The sequence below is a fragment of the Triturus cristatus genome, chromosome 5_2 (genome assembly GCF_964204655.1).
Source record: "Triturus cristatus chromosome 5_2, aTriCri1.1, whole genome shotgun sequence".
Taxonomy (NCBI): Eukaryota; Metazoa; Chordata; class Amphibia; order Caudata; family Salamandridae; genus Triturus; species Triturus cristatus.
Window position 1 is genome coordinate 483,230,827 of NC_140588.1, and position 20,219 is coordinate 483,251,045.

General features: G+C 42.5%; 1 protein-coding gene across 5 annotated transcripts in view; it reads right to left on the minus strand.

Moving 5' to 3' along the window:
• SEPTIN7 (septin 7) overlaps positions 1-20,219 on the minus strand; it is a 495,709-nt gene that overhangs the window by 47,760 nt on the left and 427,730 nt on the right. For 3 of the 5 annotated variants that reach the window (XM_085607478.1, XM_085607479.1, XM_085607480.1), the window contains one exon: positions 10,018-10,143. In XM_085607478.1, coding sequence (XP_085463604.1) covers positions 10,018-10,143 — 126 coding nt within the window. Of the gene's footprint in view, positions 1-2,084; positions 2,106-10,017; positions 10,144-20,219 lie in introns of all 5 variants that reach the window. The other 2 variants (XM_085607476.1, XM_085607477.1) reach the window with 1 other exon arrangement.

The following is a 20,219-nucleotide window of genomic DNA, read 5'->3' on the forward strand; positions in this document are numbered from 1 at the left end:
GTCTGTTATGATCGAAATAAAGCTTGGAAATTGGAATTGGAAAATAAATTGCGTAATATTTGTGGTGCACATGGAGTCTAATGGGGTTTTCAGGTTTTGGAAGTCGTACAGACTAAATAATATTTTGGGGATGCATAGTTAAAAATGGCTTTTTGGCATTCCAAACAGGAGGCGAGAAGGAGACACTCTTACACTATACTTTTCCACTATTAACTCGGGAACTAATGCCCAACTAACCCTGCTGTATAGCAAAGAGGAGTGGCCTCCTTTGACACTGGCTATACACAACAGTTTCTATGCTCTACATTAAACTGGTACATAATCATACACAATTAAGATTATTTGCAGAAAACATCTCTGAAGTGGAACCTTGGTTTATATGGTTGGTGGCTAAACCTGTTTCAGAGCTGCAGATGCTCCCCAAGTCATGCTTTATTACAAATTCCCCATATGGAAAAGCTGGTGCAGGTGGAGCTAGAGGATATGAGATGCCCTACGATAAGCAATTATTACCCATCGCCTGTTTTGAAGCACAGAATGGTCTGAGTGGGCGCTGGCACAAGTAGCTCCATGCACTCAATGTCACAATTTGCTGGATGCAGTCTATACATCCTTTGTTTTGAGAACCCGCTGACAAGTATCCTAAACTAGTTGTTTCATAAAAGTTTTTAAAGTTGACGTTATCAATTTCTTGCATTGTTCAGGCTGCCGGCTTCAGGAGTTCAAGGAGAACGTAGAAAAGTCATCAAATGAAAAGGGTTTGTGCAGAATGTGACTTGGGGTAAATCGAGTAAAATACCACACAGTTCAACTCTGTTCTGACCGGGCTAAGCCCAATGCAAGCAGGAGCAGAACACCACACTTATTTGTGTGTTTTACTATTGCGCAATTGCCGCAGAAGGTATTTCTGCAGTTACATGTGCACTATATGTTTAAATTCAGAAAACAGGGCGAGAGGGGCGAAAAGGGTGAGGGAGGAGAGCTGGAAGAAAGTGTCCCAGGAAGAAGGATCAAGATGGAAAGGGGGAGGGAACAAAGGAAAGGGTTAATCAATAAACGACCAAAATGACCAAAGCCGAAAGCACTGCCCCAAATGCCGCTTAGGACTCATCCTATGGTGTGATGCGCGTACCACTGAAAGTCAGACTGGGGGTTATGGACCAGGTTTTAATGCAGATGAATTGACAGCAATTTGATTAGGGAACAGTGATTACCCATTGTGATGTTCTCTTCTTTACCCAAGTTTATGCAACGCTATTTAGGAACAGATGAACATTGTCCCTTTCATGTCATTAGCAAGAGATAAATAACTGCCTGCAAATTACGTCGGGGGCTGTGACGTCACAAACAGTATCAACTGACATAAGTAGTAAATTACAGGATTCCACCCGTTTACAGACCAGTCTATAGCAAAGTTGTGATAACCTTGGAAGCAGCAGAAAAATTATTCTTTCAAATCGATTCATTTAGTCATGGTGCATTGCTGTAGTGTAAGGTGGGTATATTCTCGGCGATCTAAGAGTTAACTTCTACTGTTCTGGTTTAACACAACTTATTATAAAGTAGGTGTGTAGTGTCACTGTCATACAAGCAAGCAATATAACACACGCTTGAGTCAAGAATGCTCCCACTTATGAAGGGTATGTTCTGAAAGGGTGTGAGGAAAGTTTGCTAATCCCGTAAATATGACCTGTCAAAACGAATTTGGCAACAAAACTTCCTTAGTGTACAAAAATGCCAAAATGGCACAGATGCTGCAATAAAACGTTATTTCCAGATGGTTCGCAATAAATAACAAGAAAGTCAGATCTGCAAACGTAAAGGTTTGGAGGGAATCGTCACAATAAGCAACGCTCTACAATACTGAACATGAATTTAGAAATAGTTTCTCAAGAAAATCGTGTGATTACTTGTGGATATTTTGTAATGTGAGGGACAGTACAATTTAAAGTCACAGATAAGATTAAATAAAAATGTGCATAAAAGATTAAAAGAAAAAATGCCATTTCAGAAAATCATATAGAATTTAATATAATATTAAGTAGTAGCATCAGCCTTTGAAATAAATTAAAAATACCACTTACATGCCGTCAACAGTGTCATATCTAAAAAACAAAAATATAAACTCAGCATGCAATAAAGCAATCAAATTAAAAGCACATATTGCAAACGTAAGGTTCAATTAAAGAAGCAAATTATTGTAAACACAGCAAAATCAGTTGGCAAAAAACAAATCTATGGTTCGGAAAAGTGAGGTAAATTAGACCTTAATTAGTTTGCATTAATAGCAAGTGTCTCATAAAACGCTGAAACAAGCAGATTCTCACGAAATGGCATCACTAGTACACATGCATATACATTGTGTGAATTAGTATATAAAATTCCTTAAAGACATGGTAACGTATTACTTTTATAAGCGCTTTAAAGTTTCAATATCCTTTTAAGAATGAAAGCTCTACAGCCCTACTATGTATATGATATGCACTGCAATATGCCCCTTACATGTATATTATTCATTTAAAGTTTTATGATACTTACCCTGTAGGCATCTTTTTTGGCATGTGTGGCTGTAGATTCACATGCTTTGCAAACTCCTGCCATCTAATGCTGGGTCCGGAATTGTGCAAGTTGTTTATCTTCTAAGAAGTCTTTCGAGTCACGAGCTAAAGCGATTCTTCCTCTTGGTGATAATGCACATGGGCATCGACTCGATTGCTTTCCCGCAGGCAGGTGAGAAGGGAGTGTGAGCAAGCATCAGTAAAGAGATGTCCATGCATATGGAAAGGTAAAAGTGAACTGCAACGGCCACATGTGTACGGGGAGGCGCATGTGACTCTGCAGCACTACATGCCAAGAACAGATACTTACAGGGTAAGTAACATAATCCGTTCAAGGCATGTGGGGCTGTAGATACAAATGCTTTGCATAGACTGTAAAGCAGTGCCCTCCAAAAGCGGAAGCTAACCTGTAGGTGTTGCAGTGGTTTAGAAATGTGTAGGTAGCACTGGCTGGCCTACGTTAGCTTGTTGGCATACTAGAACATACACACAATAATGACAGCAAAAGAATAAACGGCTGACCAGGGTCAAGCACATCCAATCCCTATGTACAGTCTATTAGTAGATAGTGCAATCGCTTCCTGTACCCGCCGTCTGGAGATGCGGATAGTGACCAAATGCTCAGGAGAAAATGGAAGGTGCACTCGTTGCGGGAATCAATCAGGCCAAGTTTGTCCAAAAACACTTCTTTATTTAGTTAATCTTAAACCTGGCACACAGCCAACGCGTTTTGTTCCCAGTTTGCCAGAGGGAACTTCGTAAGGGCTCTTAAAAGTCCAACTGTGTTATCGATATAAATTGTATGGTAGGTAAGTATGAACCTCCAAAGGCTCAATCAACCTCAAATGAGAAGTGGACATGTGTTGCAGGATCTCGCACCCAAGTCATAAAGGGTTCCAAATATCCAGAATTAATTTAAAATACACAAAGGTCCAAGGAGCCGCTTGACCTTCAAGGGACTTATTAATTAAAGGTTCCTGATGTGCAGCCTGTACAGTATAGCAGTCTCACATAAAGGCATGATAAACGGCAGGTCAAGCGGCTCCTTATTGGATATTTGGAACCCTTTATGACTTGGGTGCGAGATCCTGCAATACATGTCCACTTCTATAAGGAGTATGCCCCTGACCCTTGATGTTGAAGAGGGACGGGCTCTATAGCTCCTTTGAACAAGAGAGCTTGCACTTCTTGTTTGAGCATGTTTTGATGTTCCACAGAGAGTTTGTGTGTGCAAGGTGGAATGTTTGGAGGTGTGATGAGACGCTCCAGACAATAACCATGTTGGATAATGTTCAACACCCACTGATCTGATATTATAGATCACCAGGTCGGGAGAAATTGTTGTGGTCGACCCCCAAAAGGTGATAAATTATCGGGGGAAAGAGTAGGGAGACACTGCTTAGTGGTGGGTGATGTGAGGAAGCACCTTTGGAGTTATTCCCCTGTACATGCCCATGTAGTAGCTTCGTAAAGGGGAGTTGTGATTTTGCGGTCGATATAAGGAAGAAGAGGCTGCTTTTGAACATACCCTATATGAGGAGCGGCTAAAAGAGCCACGGGGTGGTGTTCTGGAGTGCACCCATGGATTTAGCAACTTCCATGTACTTCCTCTTTTTTAACACTTGGTCAACTTGTAGATTAAATAGGTGATCCTTGTGAAATGGGACATTTAAGAGTGTTTGCTGAACTTCTGGCTTGAAACCAGATATGCGGAGCCAAGCATGTCTTCACAGCAACACACTGGTATGAATATCCCTGGCAGCTGTATCTGCGGAATCTAGGGCTCCTATAGGCTCTTTATGGAGCGGGACCTAGTGATACACTAGAGCCCTGCTGATATATCCTGATGTAAGGTGGAGTCACCAGGAGGCAATGGTTTAGCAGGGTACAGGTGGTGGTGGTGGAGGTGGTGGTGGTGGTGGTGGTGGTGGTGGTGGTGGTGGTGGTGGTGGTGGTGGTGGTGGTGGTAGAGGTGGTGGTGGTAGAGGAGGTGGTGGTGGTGGTAGTAGTAGAGGAGAGTGCAAGGGATTAGCAGCCTTGTCTGCCTTTCTCTTTTTAACAGGCACTAGCAAATCTATTGCTTCTCCAAGGAAAGTTGGGGCTTTGATGTAGGTGGTGCCAGGACCACAGTCTTGGCTAGGATGGGGTCAGCCTGAGGCTGTATGTGCAGCTGTTTATGCCGTGGATCGAACCGTTCCTGCATTGTCTGGAGGATTGGTTCGACTGGAGTATCGAGACCAGATTTTTATGCCGGTCTCGAAATGTTGGGTGCCAAGAGTGGTTCCGTTGCAGAGAGTGGTTTCAGAGCAGATGTGGACAGAGCCAAAAATGAGGAGGGCTGACTCCATGCGGAAGCTAATGGTTTCGGCTGTGCATTCGGTGCCGAGCCAGAGGGCAGGCCTCCGTAGCAGATGTTCGGTGCCGATCATGGCCTGTCAGCAGTGGTGGCACCGGGAAACATATGTTTTGTCAGAAACAAATTGTTTTTTTAGTGGCAGGACAGGGACATTAGTACTTGTGGTACGCTGACTTTGTGGAAGGTCCTGCATATGGAGGTCGATCTATAAATATAATGTCAGAAACAAGGACCCCCTGCTACTAATGTAGGTTCCTAGGGCAGGGATAATACAATAAAAGAAAAAATCCCTAGGCAACTATCGGTCTATATAATATAGAAGACCTTGTTAGACATGATATTTATGGACTCAGTGTAAAATCATAATAAATAGAAATTAATTTCATAAAAAATAATTTAAAATGACCATTGTAGGTTCTGCGATATTTCTGTGACAAAACAAATATAAGACGATGACATCAGAATATAACCAACAAAATTAACAAAAGTAAATACATACAATAATCATGTGCAATAGTCCTATGCAGATAATCATCTAAATCAAAAAAATTGGTCAATAATAGAAAAAATAATTATAACACAAAAAATACAAAAGACAAGAAGAAAGATTCAGAAACACCAAGTCGGACCCTTCTACGGAAAAAGCCTCTTCTTCGGCCTCAGAGGCCTCATGGAGGTCCTACTCCTCTCCCTCAATATCCTGTTGACCGAAGATGTCAGGTGTCTCTTCGACCTCCATACGGTGCATCTCCTGCAAAGTGCCCTTCAATCTTGTAAGGTTTTCTTCAACCAAAACGGTAGGCATGTCTTGCAGTTTTCTCCGTGATAGGAAGAGAAGCACAGGTTGCAAACCTGATGGGTCGGTTGGTCCATGGGTACTTAGCGTGGTACCTCGGACAGAAATGGAATGGAGTCCATTCCATCAGCAAGCCATTCTAAAGTGAAGTCGACGACATAGAAATATAGGACCGTAACAATGAAGTTGATGCCCATGCACATTATCACCAAGAGGAGTCACTTTACCTCATGACTCGAAAGACTTCTTCGAAGAAAAATAAATTTACACACATCCGCACCCTACACTAGATGGCCGGAGTATGCAAAGCATTTGTATCTACAGCCAGACATGCCTCGAACAAATATTGTATGAACTTCTACAGTGCACAGCCTGGCTTTCTAGTAAGAGTTACTATGGTTACATATCCAATAACCACTGTTATTTTTAAGAATTACATTACTTGAAAACACAGAAAAGTGGCATTTGAACAGACAGTTGAGAGGTATATTTGATGGTTACGAATATTAAAAGTAGTTGGAGAGACATACCCAATAGCTTCATGTGTCATACTTTGACAATGTCAATCAATACTGAATTGTACTTAAGTGTTACATTAGCACTTTGAAGTAGCAGAAGCAAAGTAAATAGAGTGTTATAGAAGTATGTCAATGAAATAAAGAAAACCTGCATTCTTGTGTACAGCATTTTCAGGTTTGGGTAATGTCATTTGTAGCTGGTACCTTTTACTTGATTAATTTCGTTTCAACGAAGAGAACTGTACATTGTTTTTTTAGAGTAAAAAAAGATCAGAGTAATTTTATAACCCTAGCTGAATGACTGAGTGCTGGTTCATTATGACCAAGAAGAGTACTACTATAGAAATCATGTTTTGTGAAAAGACGACATGATGTAGGAAGGGATTCTTCAACATGCACTCGAAGATGCCCCAGGAAGCAGAAGTAGGAGCATTGAGTGATGGCATTGTAGCAAAGGCGAACTAATGGAGAGAATGGTCAAAACAGGAACTTGCCACAGGATGGTTTTGAAGTGGTATGGCAGCATTGTTTTTTTTTTTTAAAAGAGATGCTTGTGAAAATTGTGGTGGGGCAGGCAAGTGGACTGCGTGTACAGGGGACCATGTTTATCCTAAGCCAGCTGGCCAGGTGCCTTAACAAAAAAAAGGTGGCATTAATATCATTAGACCGAAGGTGGTCACGAAGATTAAGGCCTTTGCAAATGGCCAAATAAAACTATTGAGAGTCTATCAAGTAACCTACAAAAATAATCGAATGGTGATGAGTATCTTCTCAAAGTGGAAAGGTAGGCACAAAAGAATCTTCTTGCTATTTAGAGGGTGGTAACCCGCTGCTGTGGCAGGGAAGGTGATCAAGGTGGAAAGTTGCATGCTGCAAACACGTGTACCTGTAGGTTGGTCTTGATGGAAGGCAGAAGGCAAGGGCAGGTAGGGCAGTGGATGAAGTCACATCCTTGAGACTGCACAGCAGTGGAAGTGGAAAAGGTGGTCATAGATATTAGATAGGGAGTAGAAAGAGTGGGCACAAGATGAGGGAGATACAGTATAATGGTGGGGTAGTGCATTGTCTACAAATATTGAAGCACCTTCAAAGAGGGAAGGGAGTCCTGTTTATCGAGTTAGCAACAACATACAATGGTTAAGAAGTTGAAGCGGGCATCTTTTGACGCCCCTGCTTAAGGATAAAGGGACCTCGAATTGCAGAGTGGCAGCATAATATTTAAAGACCAAAACCACAAAACTGACAAATTAGACTGTTTATGTTGAAAAAAACTGAACAATTTTGCGACTAAAGTCTGCCTCATCACAAAGGCCATTCTAATGCAGATATGAAACAAGAGGGTCCGCACCATGCATATCCCCTTTACACATTTCACCACACTTTTCTCAAGGTTGCAACACTTGTCACACAGTCTGACCTTCCATCTCTTCTCGTATGCACACCACATCCCAGTTTTCCTTTGGCACTGCACACCATGCAGTTTCTAAAAAATTCTTGAATGTTTTGTCAAATGTGTATTTTAATTTTTACAGTTTTTAGGACATGGCTGAGGGAAAATTGTATTTGCTCTACTGAAAAAGACAAAATAAGTAGGAGACGGGAATCCGATATCAAGCGAGTGGAGGGAACTCCCAAGTGGTTTCAACTAGCCATTTTACTTTCACCTTGCAAGTAAATAAAAAGCTGCACACAACACTCGCAGTTAAACACGTAATTGCCATTCGTTTCAATGCACCATCCATGTTAATCAATACAATTAATTTACCACTGCACAATGTAATGTTGAATCTGTTGCTATTTTTTAATACTTTAAATCATGCTGGCTAGTCTTTCCTTTCACGTGGTGAACGTCCAAACGCAGGGCCGCCCAGTTGTAAATGCTGCTTCTCACCTTTATTACACTAAGGGGTCGCAACAGCTTAAAATGGCTGAAAATATTTGGAGTTAAAGCGCTCCACATAACTTTATAAATTAAGACTACAATCCACTGTTTGCCGCTAATAGATTATATGGCTGCAAAGAGGTCTTCACAAGCATAGAGAACTCTTTTCTAGATGAACAATCTTTCTCCTACACAACCTCTCCTTCCATCTTTCTTTAACATCTTATTAAATGAAATACAAATTTAACCGGAATACAAAGATGCTCCAGGTCTGCATACTTTATGGGGACAAAGTTCATTTCCCTGGGAAAGCGGCTCTGCTGACGATCCTTTATGATTCTCCGACTGCTGGAATTTCAGTTTCCGGATCTTTAAATGCCAAAGGAAAGATAAAGCAGGCGCGTGACATCCATTTCCGGTGCTTGATCAACAGACAGAGCCCGGCATTCAGCGGCTCTAAACATCAGTAAATACAAGCGTGCAACTTTTTGGAGGTTAAGCAGGAGTACAACCTTTCAGTAATGTGAATTGTATGGTTTGATCGTGGACGAGGGAAGGAGGCTAAGGCTGCTAAATGATATTAAATTTCTGGTTATGTCTAATTCACGAGCTTTTTGTTTCTGTGTATGCAGTCTCTAAAGGAGTAAAGGATTCCCTTGGGTCGAGATTGGAGGTAAGAAGAATGGATAACATTCCCCATGTCCTGGCGGGCGTGCTATTCTTCCGCCATCTTGAGGTGATTTTCATAATATAGGAGTGTATGTTTGAGGAGTCTAAAAGTGGAACTGAAGGTACAGTGAATGGTGAAATTGATGCAAGGGGACCGCAATATAATAGAAAATATTGGGAGGGGGGTATCCTCGAGCCGAGTTTGCAAGTTTCCAAGATGGGGGCTGGAGGAAAGAGACGTGCCTGGAGCAGACTCCAGAAGGAGCTATGAGAATGGAGGGCAGTGGCATTTCCTTGCAACATGCATCTGAAGGCAGATAGAGACCTTTAGGTAACAGGGGTGGAGGACAAGAGTTAGCAAAAAAAAGATGCCTATGACATCTGGTAACATAAGCAGCGTCAAAGTGAGGAGCATTTTGCTGGACACTATATTAAAGAAACAAAAGAAAGGAGTTTTTTTTTTTGCAGCCCACCATGAAGATAGGAAGGGTTTGTGGACGATGATGGAGATGATTTGCTAAACAGTTATCTGGTGGAAGGGCAGAGAGAAATGGTGGCGGTATTACCGACAATTCTGATTAAACTGGCTAGAGGTAAGATAACCTCTGTAGCAATGGAGCCCAGACTGGAAGTGATGGAGAGATAGGTGACCGGAATGTTAGCCAAAGCATGTATGCTGGAATGAAAGGTATACACACACTTGAGGACGGTCAGATAGACAAAGGTTTGTGGACAGGTGGAGATCCAGGGATCTGGTTTGTGATGTGTGAAAGGATAGAAATATATGAAAACTTGAATTGTGCAACAAACGTGATTTTGGGGTTTCCTGCCACCGTCCCAAACAGGACGGTGACAGGGACAGGGACATTGCAGTATTTTTTTGCAGACAATTGTTTCCCCTCCCTCAATCCTCCCACCACCAGGAAGGCAGTTTGTCACCAGGGCCAAAATTAGTCTATCGAAAAAACACAATTGCCTTGCAAGGTAGTAGGAACAACTATCTCTGAACCGGTTAGACAAGTGGTTATTTTCAAATAAAGTAAATCAGGTCACACTGTCGCCATTTAAAAAAAAAAAAAAGCAAAATTAGTATTCTATCTGCCTATCAATCAGCGCACAAATATATGCGGAGATAAACGGATATGACTTTTCTAAGAATCATTGCTTTTCTAGCAAAAGCGTTACCAGTAATAGGAACATTAAAAACTGCATGTGCACAGCACTACATCAATACCTACTTTGTGAGCTGTCCTTTATTTTTGTTGTTATCTACTCCATTGCACGTCACAGCTGCCAGTTTTCTGCTTCTGTAGTTCTCGTAATGTACATTGTTTGTGACATCTTTTAGGTCCTGCATGTGAGTTCTGTGAATAGAAATCCAAATACTGGTTATAATAGCTTTCTGAACCGGGTGCAGCTCACTGAGCTCTCTCAAGCAGGAAGGCCAATTGCTCTGTAAGAAAAAGTTACTTACCTGGAACTGCAGTTCTCCACAATTGTTATCTTTCAAAGATTCACGTTTGGACCATCCCGGTCGTCGAGCTGGGGGTGCCACAGTAAAATGAGAACAGCAGTTACACATTCAATGTGTAGGGCAGTGTAGTGGCTTCATAGTTTTGATTGTGCTACTCTTTAATAGTCATGTGCCAGTACTACAAGAATGCTATTGTTGTGCACAACCAAACATATTGTTCCTCTCAAGACAGTGGGGTGTCTACATTTTTTCCCACTACCAGAGGCCACAGGGTGACTTCAGGCATTTTACACTTGCCTTGAAAATGTTAGATCGTTACCTAAACATGCTATAGATGAATTTGCCCTTCTATCACCTGGATATCATTTTCCTTACAGAAACCTGGATGACTGACTCTTTGATATTGCGAATGTCATACCTCCAGGTTATCTGATTTCCCATTTTGATGGACAGGATTGTAGCGGAAGTGGAATTAGCATAGTATACCTGTCTTCTTCAGAGTGGAGAGCAACCTATGTTAATCAACTATACGCAGGAGGAATGGTTTTCACCATTAAACGTCGGTCATAGCGCTCTTTCTCGGGGCCCTCGATTTATCTCTCTCCTGGTCACTACATGGAGTTCAACAACTCTTACAGATATCATTGCCCCCTACTGTGCTCAGTTTTCGATTTTTACTAACGTTTTTAGGATTTAAGCCTCCATAGCTATCACCAAAACAAAACACAGGCACGAGCACGGACCTCTGTTTTCCTTGCTTTGAATTTAAATCTATTGGTCACTTCTCCGACTCTCACAACAGAACACACTATCAGATGTTTTAGAATAAGTCATCTTTAATTGGCATGCCTCTCCCGATTACGTGGTCAGATCATTTTCATGTGCTTTTTCATTTTAAAGATGGCAACAACCAGCCCCTGCAACACTGATTTTAAACCGCTTTAGGCTTCGAGCAGGATTCGCGAACAGTCCCTTATGAACGTTCTAGTCGCATCCTCCCGCCCCCCCCCCCTTCATTTTGGATAATGTCAATCAATCAGTGCTAACAATTGGCTCATTTCAGCTGTTAATATCATAGCCTCCCTAAAGTAAAAGCTTCAGGCTGCAGCTACATATCAGGCCCATGGTACTCACAGGCCTTGAGGGAAGAAACAAGCAAGTGTAAAGCACTGGAAAGAATATGGAAAAGGAATTGCATCCTTTTGGAGAAAACCGTCTAGGGAGAGTGACCGTATCATAAACGTATTAAGAAGACACAAGGAGACCTTTATATGTAGAAAATTGACACTTTGCCTGCTATGGAGCCGGCTACCTCTTCTAATGTGCCGCAGCTCTTTGAATTAAACATCTGGCTGGAGAACTTGGCACATGCTTTCCTAAAGTGTAGATCGGGCTCTCCATCTGAACCAGGGCCCCGCAAGTGCCTAAGAAGGCACTGCAAATCATCAATCTGAAGCTTAATGTATGGTTTAATCAATCACTGGTGACAGTGACCGTTCTGTGGAAATATGGATTTTTCTGGTCAGTTATGTCCCCTATCTTGGACCCCAACGGTTCTATGTGCATGTTACAAGTACATGTATGTTCCCTCCAGTTCCAGTTATGAAGACGCAAATACATGTGCGTCCACCGTTAACATGTCCTCTGTTGATCCGCCATGAATGGGCCGGATATTCCATTCCTAAGTACGAAAGGCCACTGCCTTTATATGGTTCACTTATGCCATTTTTACAGTCCAGGCAAGTAGGCCCTGATTCTGTCATCGAACTCTTCTTGCTTTCTGTCTTTGAAGCTCCAGTCCGAGCCTGCATCTGTGACCATGAACTTTGTCTCATTCTCTGCGCGGCTCACGAAGCCTGACATCAGCTTGCTGCCTGCCAAGAACTGTATTTCACCTTCGAAAATTATCTGCTCCGCTCCCTGCCCAATGCATTCCTGTCTAGTAGCTTAAGTAAACATTCTTCCAGCTACCAAGCAAAGGCCCGACTTCTCTGTCTTCATACAAGTAATTCATAGCCCTGTTACTATGGAAGATTCCGCCCTCGCATCTAGTGTAGACACTTAGACGCTTGTACACGCACTAACCGTCAGTATAGTCAGTATAGAATAAGATTCTACTCTAAGAGACCTCTCTTTTGGATAACATAGTTCTTTAAACATAGGATGTTAGATATGATTTGGGATTAGGTTGACTTGACCCTCCAGACTTCTGTCGCCACATGTAGAGCTAAATATCAAGTCCCCTTCACCCCCTAGTTGCACGTCAATCACACGTCATACTGCTGCGCGCGCATATCTGCCAAATATTTCTGCTGACATTGCGAAATTTTCATGTAACCACCCTCTTATGACATCACATCTGATGACGTTCTTTCATCACTCCCAGTTACGCCTATTTTTGCTACGTATGAATATATTATCACCACTATCAATTGTTACGCCTCTTGTATTGGCCTCACTGTAATGCCTATTGTATAAAAGTAATTGATTGTCAATAACGTATGTACTTCACTTCCTGAACCTTCGTGGTGATGGAACCTGGAGCAACCGATTATAATCGACCATTGGAATAAAGCCCATTTAGAACCTCTAATACCACGGATCCTGCCTCTTATTTACTGAGCTATTTTTATTATGTTTCCGTATCAAATTAAGTCCCGGTAATTAAATTATTTACCACATGAATGGCGCCCGAATAGGGACACTTTCTCATCTCACGCGCCGGCGGTGCGTTGCAGGCCCGGTCTCCTGCCACAGCTGGACGGACAATAACGCGTACCAGCAGGATTTCCTGTGTCTCCCTCCGGTCAAGCGGGGGCGACTGAGGCTGCGATCAACACCCAGACGAGGCGGTGAGAAGTGCGAAGTATCCCGACCAGAGCCTAGCTGAAAGAGCAAGATCCGAGGTATACAGAGGCCCACCAGTTTCCGAAGTCCCAAGTCAAGTCCGGTTTCCGAAGTGTTCAAATCGAGTCCAGTCCGGTTCAAGTTCAGTTCAGATCCGTTCCGAGGCCTTCCGTTCCGAGCTACCCGGTGAGTACCATTACTGGGGAGGCGTTCTGGCGTGCACATAAGTTGTGCCGGTCCAGACGGGTTTGGGTACACAAACCCGGTCTGCACTGTTTTAGCAGTGTATCTGTACTGTTTAGCAGTATATCTAGTATATCAAGTATATAAATTCAGAATAATTCAGTTCAAGTCGAGTATTATGTTTAGTGATTAAGTTTTCTTTAGATCGTCATCATTATTGTTGCTCAGTTAAATGTTAAATGTTAAATGTTTTTTAGTACGTTCTGCATATTGTGGTATGAATGACTGTTCATTATTGTGATTACTGTATTAAGTTTGTTCAAGATCAAGTATCAGATCAGTTCTCAATATGCCACTCTTTTCGAAATTAAGACAGATCACAACTAGAAAAGGGGTACTCGAAGAAGCTGTTCCTATTCCTCCTAGGGACACTCCAGGGTACTTCATGTATCATAAACATGGCCTAGACGCCATATTATTTCTTGATCTATGGGTAGACTACACTAAGGAATTACCAGAAAGTCAGAGGTGGCCCGCAGCGGGGACCTGGGATGCAGAGTGCATCGTGAAAGTAGAGGAAGAATTATGGAAAAAGAAAGCTAGACAATCACAGAAAGACGCCATTGAATTATGGCGTAAAGAATCATATAGACGTACAGAAAAAGCACGTAGACAGGAAGAGAAGAGTAAAGAGAATTCCAATGAAGTCCGAGAAAATCTGTTAATTGAAGAAGGTGCACGAGTGAAATCAGAACAAGTAGACAGACAAAGAAATGCCCTTATGAATGGTATGTATCCCCTTCTGGCCGAAGGATTACCTAAGGCTACCCCAGGGATACCAAAAGACTTGCCAACCCTATTATTTCCAATAAAGGTACATCCTAAGGGGCATCCTAGAACCGCAGAAGATGTTTTTCTTTCATCATATTTAGATGACGCAGCTCCCGAGTATGCTCATCCCGCCCCACATAGACCGCCTGCCAGGGAGGTTCAACGCCAAGATCCAGTACCCGTATCGCTACAGCAACAAGTTCTGACACAAGTTCCGGCAAGCACATCTGTTTCTGCATCTGTTCCTACAGCTACTTCTATAGCTGTATCCACGCCTATAGTTGCTGTATCACGTTCAACGAATCCTTTCACACCCGATACCCCAGATGGGGCTACCGGAGGTGCTACCAATATCTTTTCTACGCCACCTAGAATAAATAAACTTACTTTTCAAGAGTCAGCACATTCACGTACCCCCAAACTCATAAATGCCCGTACGCTTAAGGAACTTCTTATAGATTGTAGATATGACCCTGTGCCCGGAAAAGAGGACGAAATGACCCTAGCATCATTACGTATCAGACGAGCCGCAGTGTATTTAGGGAAATTACCAGGAATGACTGCACATCTAGATAATATATATCATTTTGTCCAAACCGGGCGAGATTCTGAATGTATTAACAGAGCTATGGAATACCAGAAAGTGGAAATACAGGGGGAACTGTTGCGTTTCCTCATAAATTGTGTGATCAGAAATCAAGACCGACCGGGGGTAGACCCGGAAGCAATGCAGATTCTTACCAGATGGAGCCAGAATATATCAGAAGGGAGACATGATAAGCAAAACTGTATAATAGCCATGTGCCGAAAGATCCGTAAAGAAATAGAACGCCTACACTAAGAAAGATTAGCGGTAGACCAGTTCGAACAAAGCGAGGAAGAAGCATCAGGACTGCCCACAGGACAGTCAGAAACTATAGCCTATGTAGGTAGAAGAAGATCTTGTAATAGTACTAGATGTCTTACTGATCCGATACGTCCGATGTGTCTAGAAAATAATAGGAAATTTCAAACACCAATAATAAATATAAGGTCTAACGAGCATTCATTCCAAGCAGCAGATAAATTACTCCGAGAACGAAGGGGTTATCATTTTCTCGATTCTATGGATGAACAAGAATTAGCCAGGTCAGCTGTCCATTGGGTTGACAGTCCCGGGAAGTATAGTGATGACACAGTAGCACACACATTTTTGAATCTCACCCCAGATGAACAGCGTTTAGCTGGGATTTATATGATTCAACAACTTCTTATACTATATAAAAGCCAACATTCAGATCCTGGTCCCTTACCTGATATATTGACCGAATTACTCACGAATAGATGGAGAGGTTCAGGTACTAAGCTAATTAAAGAAATACTAGAATCAAGAAAGCAGTACATTCTTTTTATATGCCCAGAACATGTCTCACTGCCCATCAAGGAAAGAACCACGTATTACATGGACAGACAGAATCCCTTACGAGAAGTGCACCCAATAAAGGGCGAGGACAATGAGTTTAAACGTGTATATGTATATACGCCCATATCGAAAATAGAATTGTTGGAAATGAAGAAAGTGGTACCCAGTCATGACAAAGACGCAGCGGGTTTCCACCGAGAAATTAAAGACATGTTACTCATGGGAGAGTATACCTATCCCGACATTATGACAATATTAAAGGTATTGATGCCTGCTGGCATTTATGAAAAACTCAAGGAAAAGAGTGGGAGGTAGGAGACCAAAAGATAGATTGGACAGCATTAGAAGCAGAAGAAAAGGCCCGAGGTCCAGGTTCGGGGCTTGGGGACAAAACTAAAGCACTACCAGGTCTACTAGTACAGGTACTGCCACGTTTATTAACCACGAAAAAGGAAGACTGGGGTGCAATTTCAGCCTGTAAACAAAAGCAAGATGAAGACACTAGTGATTTCTATACACGATTTGAAAAATGTTTTGGTATAAATAGTGGTATAAAAGCAAGTAGCGAATCATACCCACATCTGTTTGTGACAAAATTAGTTGAAAATTCCTTGCCCCAAGTGAAGAACAGAGTATTAAAATTCGAGAGTACCTGGCAAGGTAACACTCCATCACAAATGTTACAAATGTTACAGTATCATCACAATAGAATTGGAGAGGAACAAGATCATGAACAAAGACGCATGAAAGACACGAAAATGAAAATGCCAGTCTCCCAGACAGTTCCAGTTGAAGGACATAAAAAGGGTACGACACATTCTGGCGATTTAGCGGGACCTGTAAAAGGGACATGCAACTATTGTAAACAACTAGGTCATCATGTACACGATTGTCCAGTCCTGAAGCGTAATATCGCCACGGGCATTACAAAAGAAAGACCACGGCCACTTAGACAGGATCAGAATGAACAAGGAGCCTTGCAGCATGCACAGTCCATGCCAGCTCCACAACAGACTATACAGTTTGTGCCAGCTGCACCAGCGCTGCCTGTTGCTGCCACGCAAACCACGACACGACAACTGTACCAGACCGCACAGTATGACTATCCTGATTATCAACGATATGCATGAACCAGCCTAGAGAGGGAAGTTGACTTACCCCTTATCGAGATCCCTGTAGATCAAGAAGGACCTTATGTACATAGTGAATTATTAGGCCAAGACAGGAAATTTTTACTCGATACAGGGGCAAGTCGAACAACCATAAAACGTAGTGAAGTTCCAGGGGCACCCCTCTCAGGCTCACAGAATATTTCCCTTGGTTTTTCAGGAAAACCTATTGTTAATGAAGTGTCACAACCTCTTCCACTTACGATAGGACCTTTGACCCGAACTACAGATTTATTGCTTACTAAATCATGTCCAGAAAACCTGTTAGGAATAAAAACACTGAAGGCTCTAGGAGCTATAATATGTTGTTCTCCGGAAGGAGTAAGATTGTTTTTACGTGATTTTAAAGGTCATTATGTGTCTAGAGACATGGATCCCCGATTGCAGACTTTACCTACACATTTATGGGCACAAGGCCCTACTGATGTTGGTTGTATGAATATTACACCATATCGAGTCACACTAAAGGCAGGAGTGGTACTACCACGAATGCGACAATACAAGTTACCACCAGATGCTGTAGTGGCTTTACTGCAAATCATTGACGAACTCATTGCCCAAGGAGTGGTTGTTGAAACCGACTCCAATATATGTAATTCACCGATAATTCCGATTCTCAAACGAACAGATCCGAAGGCCCCGCCAGTATATCGATTGGTTGTTGATCTGCGCGAATTAAATAAGTGTATTGTGCCACAATTCCCTGTGGTCCCCGATATCTCATCATTACTGACAGCTATTGATTCCGAAGCAACATTCTTTACTGTAATTGATCTCAAAAATGCCTTTTTCAGCGTCCCAATAGATCCGGAAAGCCAATATTTGTTCGGATTTAGTTTAAATGGACGTAGCTTCAAATTCTCACGCGCACCTCAAGGATTTACAGAAAGCCCCAGCATCTATAGCCAAGCACTGAAACGAGAACTCGACAGCATCCACATGCCAGTTAACACTGCCTTGCTTCAATATGTCGATGATCTGCTGATCACCGCCCGAAGCGAACCTGAATGTGAAAAAGCATCACTGACAGTTTTACAATTTCTAGCCGAAAAGGGGCACAAGGTGTCCCCTTCTAAGCTGCAATTCTGTGTCCAGCGAGTTATTTACCTTGGTCACTCGCTGTCCAAGGAGGGAAGGCAGCTTACACCAGACCGCATTCAGTTAATAGCTAACATGTCAATACCCAAGACACAAAAGGAGGTGCGGGCTTTTATAGGCCTCACTTCATATTGTAGACAGTGGATCCCTCAGTATGCATTTCTAGCAAAACCACTCATTCAGTTGACAACACAGGAGGCAGCCACACCGACTGTTCTCCCTTGGACTCAGGAACATACACAAGTTTTTGAAAGCTTAAAGAAAGCTCTATGCCAAGCACCTGTTTTAGCAACACCATGTTACAGTAAACAGTTTACACTCTTTATTACAGAACGCGAAGGTACTGCCTTGTCAGTACTCACACAGGAACAAGCAGGATCACACAAACCATGTGCTTATTTTTCTAGTACATTAGATCCCGTAGCTCAGGCTCTGCCTGCGTGCCTAAAATCAGTGGCAGCGACAGCTTTAGCAATCAGACAAAGCGATGCCATAGTGTTAGGACATCCATTGACAGTACAAGTACCACATGCAGTGGAGGTTCTTGTGAATCGAACGCAAACACAACATTTGACTATAGCAAGACTTACAGGGTATGAACTAACACTGTTTCAGCCACATATAGAAATCAGACGTTGTAACACATTGAATCCTGCCACACTTTTACCTGTAAATGGAACAGACCCACTAGCCCATGACTGTATTGATGTTATTACAATCACAACGAAACCCAGACAAGACTTGACAGATGTCCCATTGTCAGACCCAGACCTGACGTTGTATGTAGATGATTCATGTATGAGAACAAGTACAGGAGAGTTAGTGGCCGCTTACGCAGTCACAACAGATACTGAAATCATTGAAACAAATTGCATAAATACCTTGTCCGCTCAAGCAGCAGAGCTCGTCGCTCTGACACAAGCCTGTATTCGAGCCACAAATAAAAAAGTCAACATATACACTGATTCACGTTATGCATTCGGAGTCGTACATGACTTCGGCGTGCTGTGGCGAGAGAGAGGTTATTTAACTTCTCACGGTGCCCACATTCAGCACGGACCCCTCATTCATGCCTTATTAGATGCAATACATTTACCCATTGCAATATCGATTATGAAATGCAAAGCACATACGAAAGTTACTGATATCATTTCTCAAGGCAATGATCTAGCTGATAGAACAGCTAAACAGACTGCTCAAACTCAAACATCCGATATGACAAAGACAATAGTCCCGACGCCAACACATTGTATGACGGTTAAAGATCCTACTCTTGACGTAATTGATATACAGACACATGCTACACCAGAAGAAATAAAGAAATGGACGGAATTAGGAGGGATCCAAACGGATCAAGGATGGTTGATGAAGGAAAAGTCTGTGTGGTTCCTTCCTGATTCAATGGTCCAAGTCATTATTAACACTATCCATAGTCCAGCGCATCTAGGAGAGAAAGCTATGCTAGACAGCATTCAACATATTTGGTTCAACAAGCATTTACGAGCTGCAGCCAAACAAAAGGTTCGTACCTGTCTGATCTGTTGCCAGTTCAACCCAGGAAAAAGCGTTCCCGTAGAACAGGGTGGATTTCAGCCTCCTGATCACCCTTTTGAAGTCCTCCAGATGGATTATATCCAGATGGAACGATGCAGAGGATTCAAATATGTTCTCGTAGTTGTGTGTGCTCTTTCCCGTTGGACGGAGGCATACCCGGTTTCAGATTACACTGCCCCGACTACTGCCAAACAGTTGGTTCGAGAATTCTTCCCACGATACGGTTTACCACGTGTTGTTCACTCAGATAACGGCCAGCCGTTCTCATCCGAATTAATGAAACACGTTTCACTTTTGTTAGGCTATCAGTGGAAATTCCACTGTGTCCGACACCCCGAAGCAGCGGGTCTCGTAGAAAGACATAATCAGACTCTGAAAATAAGATTATCCAAAATATGCAGAGAAAAAGGTGTCGACTGGGTAGTAGCATTACCAGTTGCACTCTTTTACACAAGAATGGTAGCACACTCTCGAACAGGGCTATCCCCGTATGAAGTGATCTTCGGCAGACCACCAAATATGTGGGGGACGCCTATACCACGCAAAATAACTGATATTGACTGTAACATGCTGACAGATTACTTGGCTTCCTTGATGTCTGCACTACAATCTTGTCGTTCACAGGTAGCTGCAGCTTTTCCTGACAACACTGAGGTGAAACCCCATGACGTGGTTCCGGGAGACTTAGTCCTCGTGAGGAACTTTGATCGAAAGACGCAGCTGGAACCTAGGTGGAGGTCACCTCAGCTGGTGTTGCTCACAACAAGAACAGCCGTGAAGATCGAAGGCAGAAAAGGATGGATTCATTCAAGTCATATCAAGAAATTTCATGGACTGAAATCAGATGTGAATAGCACACCTTGTGTGTCTTCACCCATTGAC